The 17,745-nt window shown below is 39.7% G+C and overlaps 2 protein-coding genes across 2 annotated transcripts; both read left to right on the top strand.

The window, feature by feature from the left end:
- Positions 1-428: 428 nt before the first annotated feature.
- Positions 429-7,854, top strand: LOC146305595 (5,6-dihydroxyindole-2-carboxylic acid oxidase-like). Its single transcript, XM_084711917.1, has 7 exons — positions 429-980; positions 1,881-2,203; positions 4,163-4,367; positions 5,711-5,878; positions 5,988-6,167; positions 6,279-6,425; positions 6,512-7,854. The coding sequence occupies exons 1-7, from the start codon at positions 626-628 to the stop codon at positions 6,697-6,699; spliced, it is 1,566 nt and encodes a 521-aa protein (XP_084568043.1). The 5' UTR covers positions 429-625; the 3' UTR covers positions 6,700-7,854.
- Positions 7,855-9,740: 1,886 nt separating this feature from the next.
- On the top strand, positions 9,741-15,954 carry lurap1l (leucine rich adaptor protein 1 like). The gene is made up of 2 exons (XM_084712652.1): positions 9,741-10,243; positions 14,480-15,954. The coding sequence occupies exons 1-2, from the start codon at positions 10,022-10,024 to the stop codon at positions 14,867-14,869; spliced, it is 612 nt and encodes a 203-aa protein (XP_084568778.1). The 5' UTR covers positions 9,741-10,021; the 3' UTR covers positions 14,870-15,954.
- Positions 15,955-17,745: the final 1,791 nt, after the last annotated feature.

A 17,745-nucleotide genomic window follows, 5' to 3' on the forward strand; every position in this document is an offset into this window, starting at 1 on the left:
TATAAACACAATCTGTATTGTATTTCTAAGCTTGCTTGCTGCACCAAGTTTGTTCTTTTAATTCCTCAAACTTGTGTGCCAGGGGCTGTTTCTAAAAGACTATCACTCCATAACAAATTAATTTTCATACAGAGCTCATAAAGGCGTGCTGAAATTTTACAGTTTATGGGCAGGCCAACTCATTCATCATAATTTGTGTTCTACTCTGAGTTCTGCTCATAATTACACATCCTTTAATGTTGGACTCATTTTGGTGGCTCCAGGATGAGGTTTTTAGAAGAACAATACTGTTAATGGTGGATCACACTGCTTTCATTCCCTCCTTCCTCAGTAGGAAATATGATGTTATGTGAAGGCATCACGCGGGAGTCAGAAAATCCGGGTAGTCATGCGCTAATCCGGTATTTAAGGTCGACGGTTCACTGGTTTCGGGGGAAATAGAAGCTGGGGCCTGGGCGCATGGGAGGGGAAGTTTTACACACACTTAGTTGACAGAGAAAAGTCATTCCTGGGGTGTTTAAGTACTCATCTTGGATGAGGTATTAGTTAAATTGTACATTTACAGGTGAATATTCGCTCCAAATCAGACGCAGCCGTGCGTAAAGTTTGGCACCCGTTTTGGATAATGTTTCAGTGCTGCTTTTCGGTTCTTGTGGGCGCGGTGGTCGTGAGCGCCCAGTTCCCCAGGGAGTGTGTGACACCCGAAGGACTCAGGAGTGGACAGTGCTGTCCGTCGCCCTCCGGACTCAACAACGACCCGTGCGGCGCCAGCACCGGCCGCGGACAGTGCGTATCCATCACGGTGGATGCGCGCCCGCACGGCCCTCAGTACCCACACGACGGACGGGACGATCGGGAGAGATGGCCGATCCGTTTCTTTAACCGGACCTGTCAGTGTAACGGGAACTTCACCGGTTTTAACTGCGGCCGCTGCAGACACGGATGGACTGGAGCCAACTGTGACCAGAGAGTTAATGTTGGTAAGTGCGCGTCCTAATGTCATAATATATTAACTCTAATTATTATATTAGAGAGTAGAGGCAGACAGATATATCAGTTGGTCGATAGTGGTTGAGCATACCTTTATCTGTAATATAGATCATTTTAATTTTTTTTATAGCCAGCATTTTATGTATATTTGATACTTTTTCTTAATTTGAGATGTTCTATCAGTGTTTTTTATTTGTATTTTATATTTCTAATTATTAAAAGCACTAGAGTTTACTGTTGCAGGTGTACAGGCTTTATACAGATCAGCCAATAAATTGCTATCATAAGTTTTTTACTCCCTAATATCAGTACCAACATCAACCCCAAAAATTCAGAATCGGTCTGGTTCTGTTGGATAGTTAGGAGAGGCCATAGTTAGGAAATCTTGGTAGGGATTCAGGCCACCACACAGAGCTAAATGAACAGATTTAATGTCATATAAAATTTTGAGTTTTAGTCAAGTTTTAGTTTTAGTTTTTTATTTATAGTTAAAAATCTGTTCATGTATCTTCTGTAAACATCGGTTTATAGATTGATTTGGGCTTTTTTTTTTTTTACTCCCTGTTATTAGAAACGGCCCCAAAAATCCAGTTTCTGTCAAGTTCTAATAGCTAGCACATCTGGAGCATGGCCCATTTTATGTAGATTTAACAACTACTATTGGACAAAAACAGATTAGTTTACCAAAATGAATTCAATTTAGCCTCCCATGAAATAATCTGAAACAGTTAGGGTCCTGAAACTTACAAAAGGGGGCATTTGAATACAGAATTAATAATCAAAACAGCTTGTTACGCACATTTTTTTTTCTGAGTCATTAAAAACTGATCCCCAATTAACGCATGACTGACTGAGTTAATCCACTTTCCCTCTGCTGTAATCCCCCCCAGTGAGGAGAAACGTGATGCAGCTCAGCGCTGAGGAGAAGCGTGCGTTCGTGAACGCGCTGGACCAGGCCAAGCGCACTGTGCACCCCGACCTGGTGATCGCCACACGGCGCTATGCGGAGATCTTCGGGCCCGACGGGAACACCATGCAGTTTGAGAACATCACCATCTACAACTACTTCGTGTGGTCCCACTACTTCTCCGTGAGCAAGACGTTCCTGGGTCCCGGCCAGGCCAGTTTCGGAGGAGTGGACTTCTCACATGAGGGGCCCGGGTTTGTCACCTGGCACAGGTACCACCTGCTGCAGCTGGAGAGAGACATGCAGGTGAGGCTAGAGTAAAGCTCTGACAGTATGGGGAGTTTTAGGATTAAAGGGATGATTTGATGTGGGGTTGTATGAGGTACACATGCTGACCCGCAGGCTCCCAGGAGTCTCAGCAGCCAGGCTAAGCAATGAACGACTGTGGACTGGGTCAGCAACATATGTTATTTTAGCCATTTAAAAATGGTCCACTTAAAATAAATTCAATGTCAGTTCAAGTTGACGCTGCTGTTATATGAGGCAAATATCGCTCCCTCCATATTAACCAAACTCCATTCACTGCAGAACACTGTAGTTGCTGTTCCACCACTGCCTCAATATGGTTGCGTGGGTGTGTTTATGTGTGACTTTGTTGTTTCAAAAGGATACTTTAAATTCACCAAAGTCCCACGATAACACAAACAAACTAACAGATCAAGGAAGCAGTAAATCTGGAACTCCCATGTTCTGCAAGGTAAAATTACTGATTTTACCTCTGGAGTTTGGTTAATTTGAACAAAGCAGTATTTGGCTTGCACAAGTACAGCTTCCTATCAGAAAAGGGTATCTTACAGCAAGGTGAAGCGCTGAAAATATTCTGAATATATTGTACACTTAAACTGATATAGATTATTTTTTCAGGTGGACCTTTTTTAAGTGGCTCAAATAATAATAATCTATAGGTAATACACTGATTATTGATAAGTACCTCACACAACCCACCATCAAATAATCCAAACTATCCCTTTAAGAGAAGAATCTAATTGATTTTCATTCTGAGGGTAATCAGTACATGAAAGCTGATCCACATCTTAATTTTTCCAATATATCACCGACTAATATCCCACGTCAACCCAGCTGTTGTTACCTCCAGCTTGTTTGTTTAACCTAATAGGTTCCCCCATGACTGTATTGACGAGGAAATCACAACTTGCAATGCAATTTCATGCTTTAACAGGCGAGCAGCGTGCAAAATGTGATTTTAAACACTTTATGGGTTGGGATTTGATGTGCAGATAGTTTGTAGAAAACGGTATTGAACAGAGCCTTGGTGAAAGAAGTTAATAAACAGCACCAAGTGATCCATAAATAATTTTCAACATTCCTCCCAGCCAGCATAGAGTTGGGATAATTATTACATTTATTTGGTGGTTCACAATTCAAAAGACTTTTTCTTTTTAGTTTTGGTATGCACACCTGCAAGCACAGATAAAGCTGCTGCATGGTTTTGAAACCCCACCAGAGTGTTGGATTTTTTTGAGAATCTATCCTAAGCTGTGCTCCCCAATTAGCCACTAATTTTTCTACCTTGTTGAATGAGCACACTGACAGCCTCAATTCGACAGAGTGCGTCCATTGTTCAGGATGAACTGTATCAACTAAGATGATGAAAAAAAGGTCCCAGCTCCTTGTCTTACACTGCAGTTCAGCCATATCTAGTTAAAGGCCTGTTTCATGGGCAGGAGTTTGGATCTGTTACTGCTTTTCTTATCAAAAAGTGTTTTAGTAACACTTGTATGTTCCTTTGAGCTTGATGAGTAATTTTTACTTACAAATCCTGTATTGTGTTGTATTTATCTCAGTTTCTTGTTGAGTTTTTGCACAAAATAGTCGCAAACCATTGTGGAAAAGCGAGGATGAACATCACAAAGGCTTTTTAAGAACCTATTTTCATTTATTGCAGATTCATTCATGTGTGGTGAACAGATATTATAGGCTCTCTTTGAAGCTAATCACAGTTTGTGAGAATTACATCCACTTTATTCTGTGTATTATAGCTGCAATACCAAATGAGATTTAATGGATACTCTGACATTGCCTGAGGGGAGGGGAAAACATTGTTGAAAGCACAATATAATAAAGCCTCAAGCAAACTCCTAAAAGTTTTGTTTGCATGGATTGTTAAAACCTTAGTTCTGGAATAGCCTCAATCTCCACATTCACATCTTTTCTTTCTTTTTTTTTTTTTTTTTTAACAATCAGGACATGCTGCAAGACCCCTCCTTCGCCCTGCCTTACTGGAACTTTGCCATCGGTGGAAGCACGTGTGACATCTGCACAGACGACCTGATGGGAGCCAGGAGCAGCTTCGACATGAATTCTCTGAGCTCCAACTCCATCTTCGCCCAGTGGAGGGTCGTCTGTGAGAGCGTAGAGGACTATGACACGCTGGGAACAATCTGCAACAGTAAGGCTTTTGTTTATTGGTGAAGTTTCACTGATCCTCCTTATTCTTTAAGGGCAGAGAAATTTATAAACACTGTAAAACTTAAATTATTACATTTGATGAGCTGGAATCTTTTTTTCCCTTTTTTGACTACTGTAATTAAGTAGTTGTTTTGGGTACTTGTAAGTAAGCATGCATTACAAGATGTAATCTACTTAGTTACTTTTAAAATCGTAGTTGAGTACTGAGCACATATTGAATTAATATCCAAATCTTTGATCTGATCACAATCAGGCCAATGGAAACATGACATGAAAAACAAAGCAAAACACTGCAGCAGCAGGTTTTGAGTGAGGATGTTAATGATCGATCATTAATGGATTAAATGCCATTAAGAATTTAACCAATTAAAAATGGATTCACTGATATTTAATCAATAGCTGGGGCAGTAATTGCACCTCATCTGACTTTGTTTTGTCCGGTGGAGACATTTGTTGAATAAGGAAAATTAAACTTTGACTTCAAATGAGAAAAAAAATGACAGACAAAACAACAAAAAAGAAAACAACTGTGTTTTGTATCTTGTAAATTATTAATGATTAATTGATTGTTAGTGTTCTCAACTATCAGTTCACAAAAACGTACACAATTTGCAACCCTAGTTCGGACGGATGTGACATCGACAGTTAAAAGAGTCACAATCATGTGACTCTAACGACTCACATGATGGCAGGGACCTTAATGACTTCACACGTCCCCACCAGGTGACCCTCGCGGTTCACACAATGGAGGTGCAGGCACATGAGTCACATGCCCCTCTAGGTGTTAACAACCCTACATAGGTTTAATACCTGAACTCCCAACCAGTCAGTCAGGGCTGAACAAGCTTTTTGGATGAGAAGCGAAACTTCTCTCCTTAAAGAACTCTATCAAGTCCAGTTGCTTATGACAACCCTTGCTGCGGTTAAAAGTAACTAATACTCTGCGACAAACACTTTGTAACACCAGTCCTTTTACTTGTAATTGAGTATTATTTTAGCAATGTAACAGTACTTGTACTTGAGTACAGATTTTCAGACTCTTTCCACCATTACTTATAAGTCACATATATAGCTGTACCACCATTTTTTTGCAGTGTAGTGATCTATGTTTTTAATCTATAAGAATACAGTTCCCAGTTCATTAAATATAGTTTTCTTAACTTAAATATATACGTAGAGCTGAATAGTAATTTTACATTTTGACAAACTTAATGTAGCACTTTGAGAGAACTTCTTAAACTGAGGTGGTTGTTTTTTAAAGTTTTCTCAACTTTTCTTTTTTAAAGTCTCTCTTATCCGTCTCCTTTTCTTGTCTCTCTCCAGACACCGAGACTTCTCCCATCAGAAGGAACCCAGCAGGAAACGTCAACAGGCCGATGGTCCAGCGTCTCCCAGAGCCCCAGGACGTGGCAGAGTGCCTGCAGGTCAACGCTTTTGACACGCCGCCATACTACTCCACCTCCTCTGAAAGCTTCAGAAACACAATCGAAGGTGATTACAAATGTTTCTTTCTCCGTCTGTCTGCCGTACTGGTTTTTTTCTACATTTACATACTCAGCGTTTCTGCTTTTTTTCATGGGTTTTCATGTTGTTTCGACAGGCTACAGCGCCCCCCAAGGGAACTACGACCCCGTGGTGAGGAGCCTCCACAACTTGGCCCATCTTTTCCTGAACGGCACAGGAGGACAGACTCACCTTTCACCCAATGACCCCATCTTCGTCCTGCTTCACACCTACACCGACGCTATATTTGATGAGTGGTTGAGGAGACATGGTCCAGGTGTTTTAGCAACACAGTGATGTTGTTTCCTTTTATAGTACTTGCATATTTAACTGTTCTCTTGTCAGCTTGCTGAGCTTTTATGTTAACTTATAAAGTATTTCTCCACAGATTCAGCTGTGTATCCTGAAGAAAACGCCCCCATTGGTCACAACAGGGGCTACAACATGGTGCCTTTCTGGCCTCCGGTGACTAACGCTGAGATGTTTGTAACTGCCCCTGAAAACCTCGGTTACTCTTATGAAGCTGAATGGCCAGGTATTCATTTTGAATTACATCTCAGTCCTGTCTTTAAATGAATGCAGGCGACGAAGGTTATAATCATCCACTTTCTACCTTTCTAGGTCAACCTTTCACCCTCACTGAAATCATCACCATGGCAATAGTTGCTGCCCTTGTGGTTGTTGCTGTGATATTCGCCGCCACTACGTGCGCCGTGCGCGCCAGGTCTTACAAAATGGAGGGCCACCAGCCTCTGCTTGGGGATCAGTACCAGCGCTACGACGATGACAAAAGCCAGTCTGTAGTCTAGATTCCTGTTTAAACATGAGCCACACCAAAGTGCCTCTTCTCTTTATTTGTACAGTGACAGAAATATGCAGTTTGTTAAAGGCAGGAAATAATCTTTTGTCCTCTTATCAGCTGTGTAGTTCATTTGTCTTAACAAATAGCACAGATGTGAACAATTACATTTCCCCAATGAACATACTGAACAAAGCTCATTGAAGATTCTTTTTTAATGGAAAGGTTTTTAACAGTGAAGATTGAAAAGGTTCTAGGAAAATTTGAAAATGGAAAACAGAGTGTTCGAATAAAGTGGACATGAACGACTGAAGTGATGGTGTGATGACAACACCACCAGGTGGTGCTGGTCCTTGTCAGGCTTTTAAAACGACATGTCAGTATCAACAAGGATGCCTTCTGTTGTTTAGAGGTTGATTTTACACTTATTAGGTAATCAGGTGTAAATATTGTAGATTCTGGTGTGGGATTCAGAGTGTTCTCTTAATTTTTTTAACATATTTAAAGTAAAAGAGCAATACAGGCAATACAATTAAATCTTAAATAAATTCTACCATGTTCATAGGTTATAACACTTGGAGTTTATCTGACTTAACAGTTTAGTTTAGTTGCACAATAGCATCATCAAAGTGTTTTTCAAGTGTTATAAATGCACTGTCCATGCAACAGAGCCATAACGCCCACAAGGGGGTGCAATAGTTCAATTTCTGAAACTCTTCAAGTACTTGTCAAAAGGTAGAAAGATATGCTTTGTTTTTTTAATGATGTGCTAAGATAAACTGATCCGAGTGACCTGAAATATTATTAATAAATGAAGAGATAACCAGATAAAACAGGGGTGATAATTCAGAAGAAATGTAGCGAGTGTCAACAGGTTGTAACCCAGAGACTTCACTGAACTTGTGCACTTATACAACATGCAGCTTTTATCCTTATTTCTGTCTTTTTTAAAAACTCAATTTGTGTGAAATGGTCGTGAATGCTATTCTGTTTTTACATTTATACCTTTGTCAAAATGTTGTTGGATCTGGGTGCATGCCAAATTATTTAAATGATTAAATTTTACACGGCAACACAGTGGTTTATTCAAACTTTACACTGACACTGAATGTAAGCTGTGTGATTAAAACATTAATAAACAACAGAAATATATGTATGCACACAATATATTTATATAACATCTCATTACTTATGGAACATGCATTCTTAGTGAGTCTTTTCATCTAGAATTTTTCACTTATTTGTTGACCTGCACTTATTTTGCACTTGTGCATGTCTGTGCTCCACACACGTTATGGGGGGTATTAGATTAGCCATTTGCCTGATGGTCAGACTCCTGATCCTCCTAATATTGGTACCACTTTACAATAAAACTACCCTTATAAATGGTTTGTAATCTGGTTATTAATTAGGTTGTAAATGCTTTATAAACTGTAAATACATAAGCTGTTACAAACTGTTATAGTGACCTGTTGCCTGTCAAATAGTGAGTCCACATTTCTCTGTATTGTTAAGCCTCAGACCGGTCAAGGTCACAACTCATATCATTACTGCAATAGGATGTAAAACTTCCTGTTTCAAATGCAATGATGTCAGACAAATATTCAAATATAATAAAATGTAACTGCCTAAATCATGAAGAGTTCATCTGCAGTACAGCATCCAAAAGAAACACAGCAGTATGTAAATTCTGCAGTGCAACACTTAATGAGACAGCTGTGACCAGTCAGACTTAAAGGGACAGTTCAAGCACCCAAAAAAAAAAGAAAATTCAGTCATTATTTACTAACCTTCATGCCAATACTGCTGGAGTTTCACAACAAAGCTGATTTGCAGAATCTCCCAAACAATGGATGTGAACAGTGACCAGTTTTTAAACGTAAAAAAACAACAGAATAAATGCACAGAATGCCTCCATACTGCTCATCTGGTGTAATCCAAGTCCCCTAAAGCCCCAATAGCCCCAAGTTGACTTTAAAAAGGTTATTTACACCATCTTTTTAGCCTGAATCTTCACTGTAGAGCCTTAGCTTGGAGCTACACTCACGTGCACATGCACACTGTCTGAACTGGGTTTGTGTGTTGTGATGGGGTGCAAATGGCATGTCTGGACTTAAGGAAAGTGGATTACACCAGGTGAGCAGTATGGAGGTATTTCATGGTTTCTTTCCCGTTCTTTTTTGTGTTTGAAAACTGGCCACTATTCATGTACATTGTTGGGAGATTCTGCAGCACTGTTTTTCTGTGAAATTTCATTTTCGGGTGAACTATCCCTTTAATCATCACGCTTATAATGGAAGAATAAATGACAGTAAGCTAGGTGTAATTCTAGTAAAACATGCTAGCTAAGTTATATTTTTGCTTGTGATAATCAATGACGAGACAGGTCACATAAAGCATTGTTGCTAATGTATATATAGTTACATGACATCAACGTTAGCTAATGTCAGCTCCGACATAAATGCTACATGCCGTGACAATGACAGCACTACGGTCGGTCTCGACTCTGTCTCAGTCATGACTTGGTGTCAGTTTAGGTGTTTGTTTTTTTTTTTACTACAACACTGGGCAAGAGATACAGAAGTAACCGCTGCCATACCACCAGACTACACACCAGCTTCTTTCTGAGGTTACAAGACTTCTGAATCCATTCTCAGTTTTGTTTTTATTATTTATTCAAGGATTGACAAACAGGGAAAACAAGGCATTGGAGGGCCCAGTACCTGTGTTTGTATCAGGCCCCAAAATGACTACATCCGCCCCTGCTTAGTGTTTTTTGCTAAATAGTGAGCTGACATTGACATAAAAATTAGAACTTGTTTATAATTGTCTATGAAAGAATTATAAAGTGTTATAGAGTATGAGGGTAGTCTTATTGTAAAGTGGTTTCTTTATGTGTAACAGTGTAAGGAGTCCATTCTTTGCTCAGTGCCCGTGGTGTGAGCTCACCTGTGAGGTGTCTGGTTTCAGAGGAAGCTCCCTGGTGGGAGGGTCTATGAGCGCACGCTGTCGTGTGAGTGTCTCCCTACTGGTCAGGCGCTTCAATGGGAGGTCTGTCGGTTTGCGGTGCGGTGGATCCAACGTGAAGTGTTTGACTCCACACTTCAAGCTGCGAGCTGGTTGAGTAAAGTTGCGCAGGAGCAGCCGCCTGTTGCAACTTTTTGCTACTTTGAATGAACTCTTGTTTTTTTTTTTTTTTTTTTGGATACCGCTCCGCCAACCGACCAATCACCGGGAAATATCCCCCGACTGCTGCGTCCGACTCTGTAATTTGCTCCTCTGCCTGCTCCAAATCATACAGTGAAAACGTGTAATCTTTGTGACAGTCGACAATGGACGAGGACAACAACGTGTTGCCTGACTTGAAGGATATAGAGACGAAAGTGGGTCGAAAAGTGCCGGACAGTCTCGTTCGGTCTCTTGTCGGAGGAAAACATCACGACGAGCGCGAGAAGTCCGCGACGGCGCCGCATTTAATGAACCGCAAGTGTTTTAATAACTCTGCAGACCTGAAGAGACTGGAGAGCAAAATGCTGTTCCTCAAACAAGAAATGGTAAGTGTCCTTGTCTGTGTCCTGTTTTACTGAAGGAGTCACATTGTCAAATAGCCATAAACATCACTACAAACTATACGGTACAGTCCTCTGGGACACAGTTCGAAAAGTACAGTGTTGCATTGATGTTTATTCCAGCCCTCTGTTTAAAGTTAACCAACTTGTAATTACAAGTTGGGTCACTACTGTACACTTGTCCAAGTCATTATTTATCTAGAAACGTTTAGAGCCGGACAGAAACTGGATTTTGTGGGGCCAATACTGAAATTAGGGTCTGATATTGATATATATAAGCCAGTGTTCTATATTTTATATTATTTTATTGGTATTTCAGCGTATATTTTTAAATTCTGTTTTTGTTTTGCTGAGGAGAAGCACTCTGCAAAAATATAAACTCCAAAACTGCATCAACTTTCATTGATATTTTTTGATTATTTTGAACAGCTATAAATAAAAAAAACACTGATAGACAATAAAACAAAAATAAGTAAATAAAAACAAAAAAATCAGTCATGTAATACTGATACACCTAAGTATCATAATATTATGTTTTGTGATACTGTATAGATTCTCAAAAACACTATCATGATACATGCAAAGATTTTTGGCAGTTGTTTATTTTGTGTTGTGTTTAAACCCCGACCAACACAGCTGTGTCTGATCTATCTTCATTGTTCTGATTGCACAAAAAAGTAAACTTTTTTCTTACTTTTATGCATATGGTGGTATGTTCTTTAGACTAGACTAGATTATATTTTAAAATAGCAATATATCACATTGCTAACGGGATCTCAATATATTGCAATATATTGAATTGCAACCTCTCTATCATGGTATGTATTGTATCGGCACATTCTTGCCAACACACTGATAGCGCTATAGACTTATAGCTGTGATAGGCCTAAATTGGGCCCATAATATTGGCCAACTGATATATCAGTCTTGCTATAAAACATTCAAATGAATGGAAAACACAATGAATATGGCTGTATATATGAACCATTTAGCAGAGCACAGTCAAGTAGCCTAAGTTCTGACATGTCTTCCATTTCTACTGTATTATTTATTGGCAACCAAGCCTGGAGGAAATGCCATTGCTGGATACTACATGCAAAGTAGGACTTCATATCAACATGTGGTTGCTAAATACAGAGTTCCAGTGATGGGTGTTGCGCCTCATTGTCTTAAAAAGCACCGTGAAACTGGCCAGTAGGTGATAGCCATTCACACCTATAGACTGCAAAGACCTTTGTTGATGAACCCTCTTCACCTCAGGGAATAACCCCCACCCCACCCCCCTCTTGTTATTCAAACTAGTTTGTAAAATCCAGTTGCGCCTTGGTAACTGCCTTCTCATGACATAACTTTATCTGCAAACACTCACCATTAACGTCATGCCTGTTAAACTGAAGCATTCTTAAGAGTCGCCGTCAGCAAACCCCCATTGTAAGGTCACGGAAGGTATTAGGATTCGTGAACAGATGGCCCAGTTGACCGAGTTTTGCAGACAGTAGTAGGGCTGCATCATGGCCAGCAGATTGACCAATCATCCTGGGAGTCTGTGTTGATAGGCTTAAGTTTAATGTTGATGTGACTGCTGGGCATTTTAGGCCTATAACTGGCTTATTTTGGAGCTGCAGATGTAACATTTCCTTGTGTTGGTTTGATTCACTTGTGTTTCAGCCTGAAATGTCAAATTTGTCAACAGCCATGACATTTTTCATGTAATAGATGTTTTTCAGTGCGGCCATGTTGACATGAAATAGTTGGATAAACACAGGTGTTAACAGTGATACTAGTTAAGGTTCGGTTCCATTCAGGTCAAACAGAGTCAAGGTGCTGTTATTGTGCATGTTGGCTCACTGGAATGACTCTGCTACACTAAATGGAATGTGACCTTAATTAGTGTGTTTGGTAACACCAGTGTTTACCCTACTATTGCATATCAGTGTGGCACTGACACATTTTGTGTTTGCAAATATAAAAAAAACTATATGTTGATTTAATTCACTAATGTTTCAGCCTGAAGATTTACCAACAGTCATGCCATCATTTAACTGTGCTGATTGTGCTGCACCAAACTGGATGTTTGCTGATATCCAGTGTCGATATTTTCCAACTCATTCTGCCCGAATGACGATGCAGATACAGATATATGCACATATTTTCATTATCAGGCTAAAATACAGTGCTTTTCAAAATAAAATACCAGTCTTTTCAAAATGGACACATTCTCTGGACAAAATAAGAGAACTACTGCTGACAGTTTTTTTCTCTTTGTTCTTCACTAATTCGTCGCGATTAGGATGGCGGCTCTAGATAATCAAGTAAGTTTGTAGCGTTGAAGGAATGTGATTGTCTCCCCCTGGCATGACCAACACTGAGCAATCATTGCATAGAGCAACTTTATACTTTTTAGACATTTGAAAAAAACCTCCACACTGACGCACATCACAGGCACAAAATTAAAATATCATCATATCTGCAGAAATAACAGCATTTCGAGCTGCTACTGTATTTCTTTTAAAGCCTTTATCTACAGATACAGATGACGTGCCATTAATATTGCGCATGCCTCGTGCTGATATGAGGAAAAAAACTAATTGCATAACAATTTAGTGTAATTCAATTAGAGTTCTCCTATTGTTAGAAGACTTTTTCAACTCCGTCTGTGCCGTCCAGACTGCACTGCTTTGTGGCACCCTTTGAAGCTTATTCACTAATCCAATCAGATTGTACTGTTTTGGGGTAGACAAGTCTGGTGCATACACACACACACACACTATTGCAACATTATTGTGTTTAGCTAAATTGCATTATTTTTAGGAGAGGAAATCATCTACAGCATATCAAAGGAGCAAATGAACTGAAATGTGCTTTTCACAAAAAGGTCAGGAATTAGTTTCATATGACAAATTCAACGTGTTGTCGTGGGTTCAGACAAAATTATGCTGCAGTAATTGTGTTTCCTAAACTCATTTTGTGATATCGACCCACTGGTGCCAGCTTATTAGCATGAGATCGCTGCTTGAACTAAAATTCCAATATGACTCCATCTGCTCTGCTTCCGTGTGTGTGTGCATAAAGCGGGTGGTTGCGCTCGCAAAACAAACACACCAGCAGCAATAGGCGCTAAATGACGGCTGGTTGCAAATCCACTGCAAAGAAAGGCTGTTGTCTCAGGCCAGCTGTCTGGAACACTGTACCAGCCCTGTCTGCCTTCATCCGCCTCAATGCATTTTGGATGTAGCAGGCTGCTACAGCTGTCCGTTCTTCATTCTGACTGGGTGTTTGTCACCCAGTGGACACAGGAGTCTCCTTTTGAATGACTCCATAGGCTGCCCACTTCCATCCCCAGTCAATGGCTCGGTTTGTCATGGCAGGGAGTTAAATCAATGGCCATACTGTGTAAAGTAGGAATATCATTCAGAATCCTGGATGCGAACTGTTTCCTGGCTCGGCCGATACACGAGCAGTACGAGTCCCTTTTCCGGTGCCACATAGTTAAGTGTCTTTGTTCTCAGCAAAGCGTGACAGTCTAAACAAAAAAGCACATAGTGTTCTGGCCATGAGAGGACATAAGAATGCAAACAATTGTTGAGCAAAAACAAAAATAGCACCACAAGGTTCATGTAATAGCTGATATGAAGCTTCCCTTGATATCACATGATCTTCATCAGCAGATAGGGAGATTTTCCCCAGTTGTTATAGAATTTTATTGTTGAATGCTGGGTTATTTCAGTCGATACCTTAAAGGTATTGACTACCAATACCCAGCTCCAGTGGGCTGTAATTCCTGATTAGCAGCCTAATGCTATCAATAACAGACCATTGCTATAAAGACAAGTCTGATCATAGACTCTAGAGAATTTGCTGAAGCATTAAGTTCATTTGAAAATTAATATTTTGTACCACGTTTAAGTAGCCATGCAGTAGGGGGGATAATGTACAGTGAGCGAGTCATTATTGTGAAATAAACCGCTTCTCACTCACTGCAGGCCTCATTATCTCTAACATAGATGTTTACATTTCTGGATGTTTCTGAGCACTTTCAGCTCTCACACCTATGTTGGCTTAAAAGCTAAGGCTTAGTCTGATGATGAAAACTTAGGCTTAGCTAAGCTAACTGCCTGTTGTTTTAGCTTAATGGAAGCAGTATCAATCTTCTCATCTTAATAAGCATATTTAATCCCTGAGTACAATAACCTGACTGGATGTTTTTCCTCCTATTCATAGGCACATCTGCGAGCCATCGATGTGAAGCTGATGCAGCAGCTTATGTCAATCAACGAGGGCATCGAGTCCATCCGTTGGATGATAGAAGACAAAGGAGGCGTGGCCAGTCAAGACGGCAGCCTGACAGGCAGCCTGTACAGCCTGTCAGACAGCCAGGACGGTACCTCACTGCGAGGCAGTTTTAACAGCTTGAATGACGGTAACAGCGACGGGCTGGACGCTCTGTCCGTGGGTAGCTACTTGGACACTCTAGCGGAGGACCTCCCGGACGACCCTTCACCCACAGATCTGGACTGTTTTGTGGATAAAACGGTTATCGACGGTGACGGTTTCAGCAAATCTCCACTGAAACTCAGGGTGGAATCAGATGAATACTACTGCTTTGGATAATGATAAGCTAAACACGGTGGTTACAGAGACTACTGAGATATTTTGTGAAGAAGGATTGAAAAATTAACACCGCTGTCACATTATTTTTCCTCACATGCTTCACATTCTTCTCATGTTAACAACAGCCAAGATGTTGGCAAGACTTAACAAATGACTCATGTTACCTTTTAACCTTGAAACCAGTTTCCTTATGATGTGGACTGAACACACCTCACGAAACCATTGCCACTTATTTACACACATGAAAACACCTTAACAATAATTTATGTCTTAATATTTTATGATGCAGGTCATTTACATCGAAAAGGTGCTCTACTATGATTAAAGATTGTATTTATTGTGAAGTCAATACCTCAGCAGTTTGTTTTTCATAGTTAGAGTACTTCAAAGCCTAAAATAACCAAAGAAGGGGTGACTAAAAGGAGCAACAACTTCTTTATCAGTGGAAATTTCAACTTAGTATGAGGGCAACCACAATCATCTGATCTAAGTAAAGGAGTAGATTAGGATTTAGCAGCCATTTGGAAAATTGGACATTTCATGCTGAGAGATTCAAGAGACTAAACTGTTTAAAGTGGCAAAGTGGTGAGTTTAAGTGTTACAGCAAGTGCAATTTGCTTCCATGCCAAATTCTGAGCACCACCTACTGTCAATGTTAAGCTTTTAATTATTTTTGCTTCCATGTTTTGACTGACGGACGTTCCTAAACTGAACTCCACTCCGAGACAGTGGAACATACATGTACACACAAGACATTAGTAGCACATTCGAAGCACAGATGCTTGACTGAAAACCAAAGCAGTTTGATTGTCTTATAGATAATATAGGCCTGAGGCAAAAGCCTGTTCACACCAGATGGGAGATGTGTTGCTGGTGGACATATGTGAAACACATGTTTGCTCTGTGGGCACATTTTAATTCTCTGTTGCCAAAAAAAGGTTTAACGAGAGCTATACGTTGTTGTACATTAATATGTTGTTTTAGCTTTAAACTCCTTCATTGGGTTGCACCAACAAGGATTCATTTTTATGTTGCATCAAACTTTAAAACTAGCTTAAAATTAAGAAAGATTCAATTTAAATCTCTCTTGAAAGCTCAGTTTAGCTTTTATTAGTTTTTCCCCTTACTGTGCTGTTGCTCAATTAATTCACCACAAGTTTTTCTTCTCTGCTGAGCCATCATGAGCAGGCTAGCTAGGCTAACTAACTGTAGCTAGCTAGGAAACAGTGTATTGTTTTTACTTCTTAGCTAGCTAGCAATCAATGTAAGCTAAAGTTTTGTTCAGGAATTCAGATGAGCCTTAAGGTAGTGGCTTCCCCCTTTTACTTCTACTTACTAGGGCCTGACAGCATGCAGAATTATTTTTATTTACTTAAATTTGTGTAAGGAAGCCTCTACATATTGATTAAACTCTATTTCATTTCAGTTTACACCAATAAATTTGGATTTACTAAACTGAGATTAGCTTTTAATTGTGCAACAGAGCGCTGCTTAATTTTACATCTTTTAATTTTACATTAATTTATTATGAACCGAGTTCTGCTAAACACTAATTAGAATTGATCTTAGATTAAATTAATCTGTGTTGGTGCAACCCAGTCCTTACAGTATGTTGATTTGTTTGACGTTTGTATTTTATGCTGCCTGCTTTTCAAAAACAAAAACAGTTTTTATTGATTGCTGTTAATTTTGTTGTGGAAATGAAATAATATATTGTGATTTTCCTCTTGCTCACTTTGTGTAAGTTTTTAATGCAACTTCTCAGTTTTTAGAAACTGAAAAACAGTTCTGTGAACTCATTATGGAATCTTAATGAGATGGAAAGCGAACATTATGGTAGTTTCCTTTTTTGGAAAATTTAGGTTAAGAATAATCTCTTAATAATGAAGTCGGGCGTTGTGGTGCCTGGGGTAATGTGGCATGGAAAATTACCCTTGTTAATTCACTCTGTCACTCCATGTCACTTCCCCTGATAACAAACAAAACCAGGAAGACAATTCTAAATTCAGCAAATTGCTGCTTATTTGTGCCCTTTTAAAGTTCTTGAGCTATTAGCAGAGGAATGCCGTTTGGGATATTATTAAGTATTATCATAGATGAAGAATTTTGTTACCAGCAGCTCATGAGTATTTATGATGAGAGCAATGCTTGGACTGAAAATAGCACCAATCAAAAAATGAGACAGAATTGGAATTGAATGCCAGCCATGCAGAATATTTGATGGCCTGCTATGTTATTTTCATTTTTTATGCATCTCGCTAGCTTCTTATCTTTCATGTGATAATTGAAGTTCCAGACAGGGTATACAGGGAAAGTCATTATAGGAAAGATGAGAACCATGGTCTCTTTGGCTCGCAAATGAATGAGTGGCCATGGGGCACACAGCCCTTCAGTAGCTCTCAGACTGGGATCTGACATCAGGACTTGGCTTCGGAAACACCGCCTCGTTGGATTAGTCTTCAATTATTCACTTTGTCCATAGAGCTGTCTCATTCTTAGGATCTCATCTTATTTGGAACTACACTCTTAGAAATAAGGATTTTGAGGATGTTTCCTGAATGTGACAGTCTTCCTACATAATATGAAATGCACAAAAATAACAAGATTGAACACTTAAGATACTTTTAGTGTTACATTAGTTCCAGACAGATATAATCAATTTATCCAGACACATTAAGCGCACTTGTAACTTTGTCTCACTCCAAGTGTAAAGCAGCTTTATTTGTGTTTTTATGCTGCCCTTTCTTATCTCTACCTCCCAGAGGCTTTGGCAAGCTTAAGCTCCCTGTCAAGCTGAACCAGGCCACTAAACCAAAGAACCTTGTGAATGGCAGCGTGACCTCCTTGTCAGCAATTCAATTAAAAGCACAAAAAGT

This window comes from Lutjanus erythropterus, chromosome 23 (assembly GCF_056507025.1).
Source record: "Lutjanus erythropterus isolate fLutEry1 chromosome 23, fLutEry1.hap2, whole genome shotgun sequence".
Taxonomy (NCBI): domain Eukaryota; kingdom Metazoa; phylum Chordata; class Actinopteri; order Lutjaniformes; family Lutjanidae; genus Lutjanus; species Lutjanus erythropterus.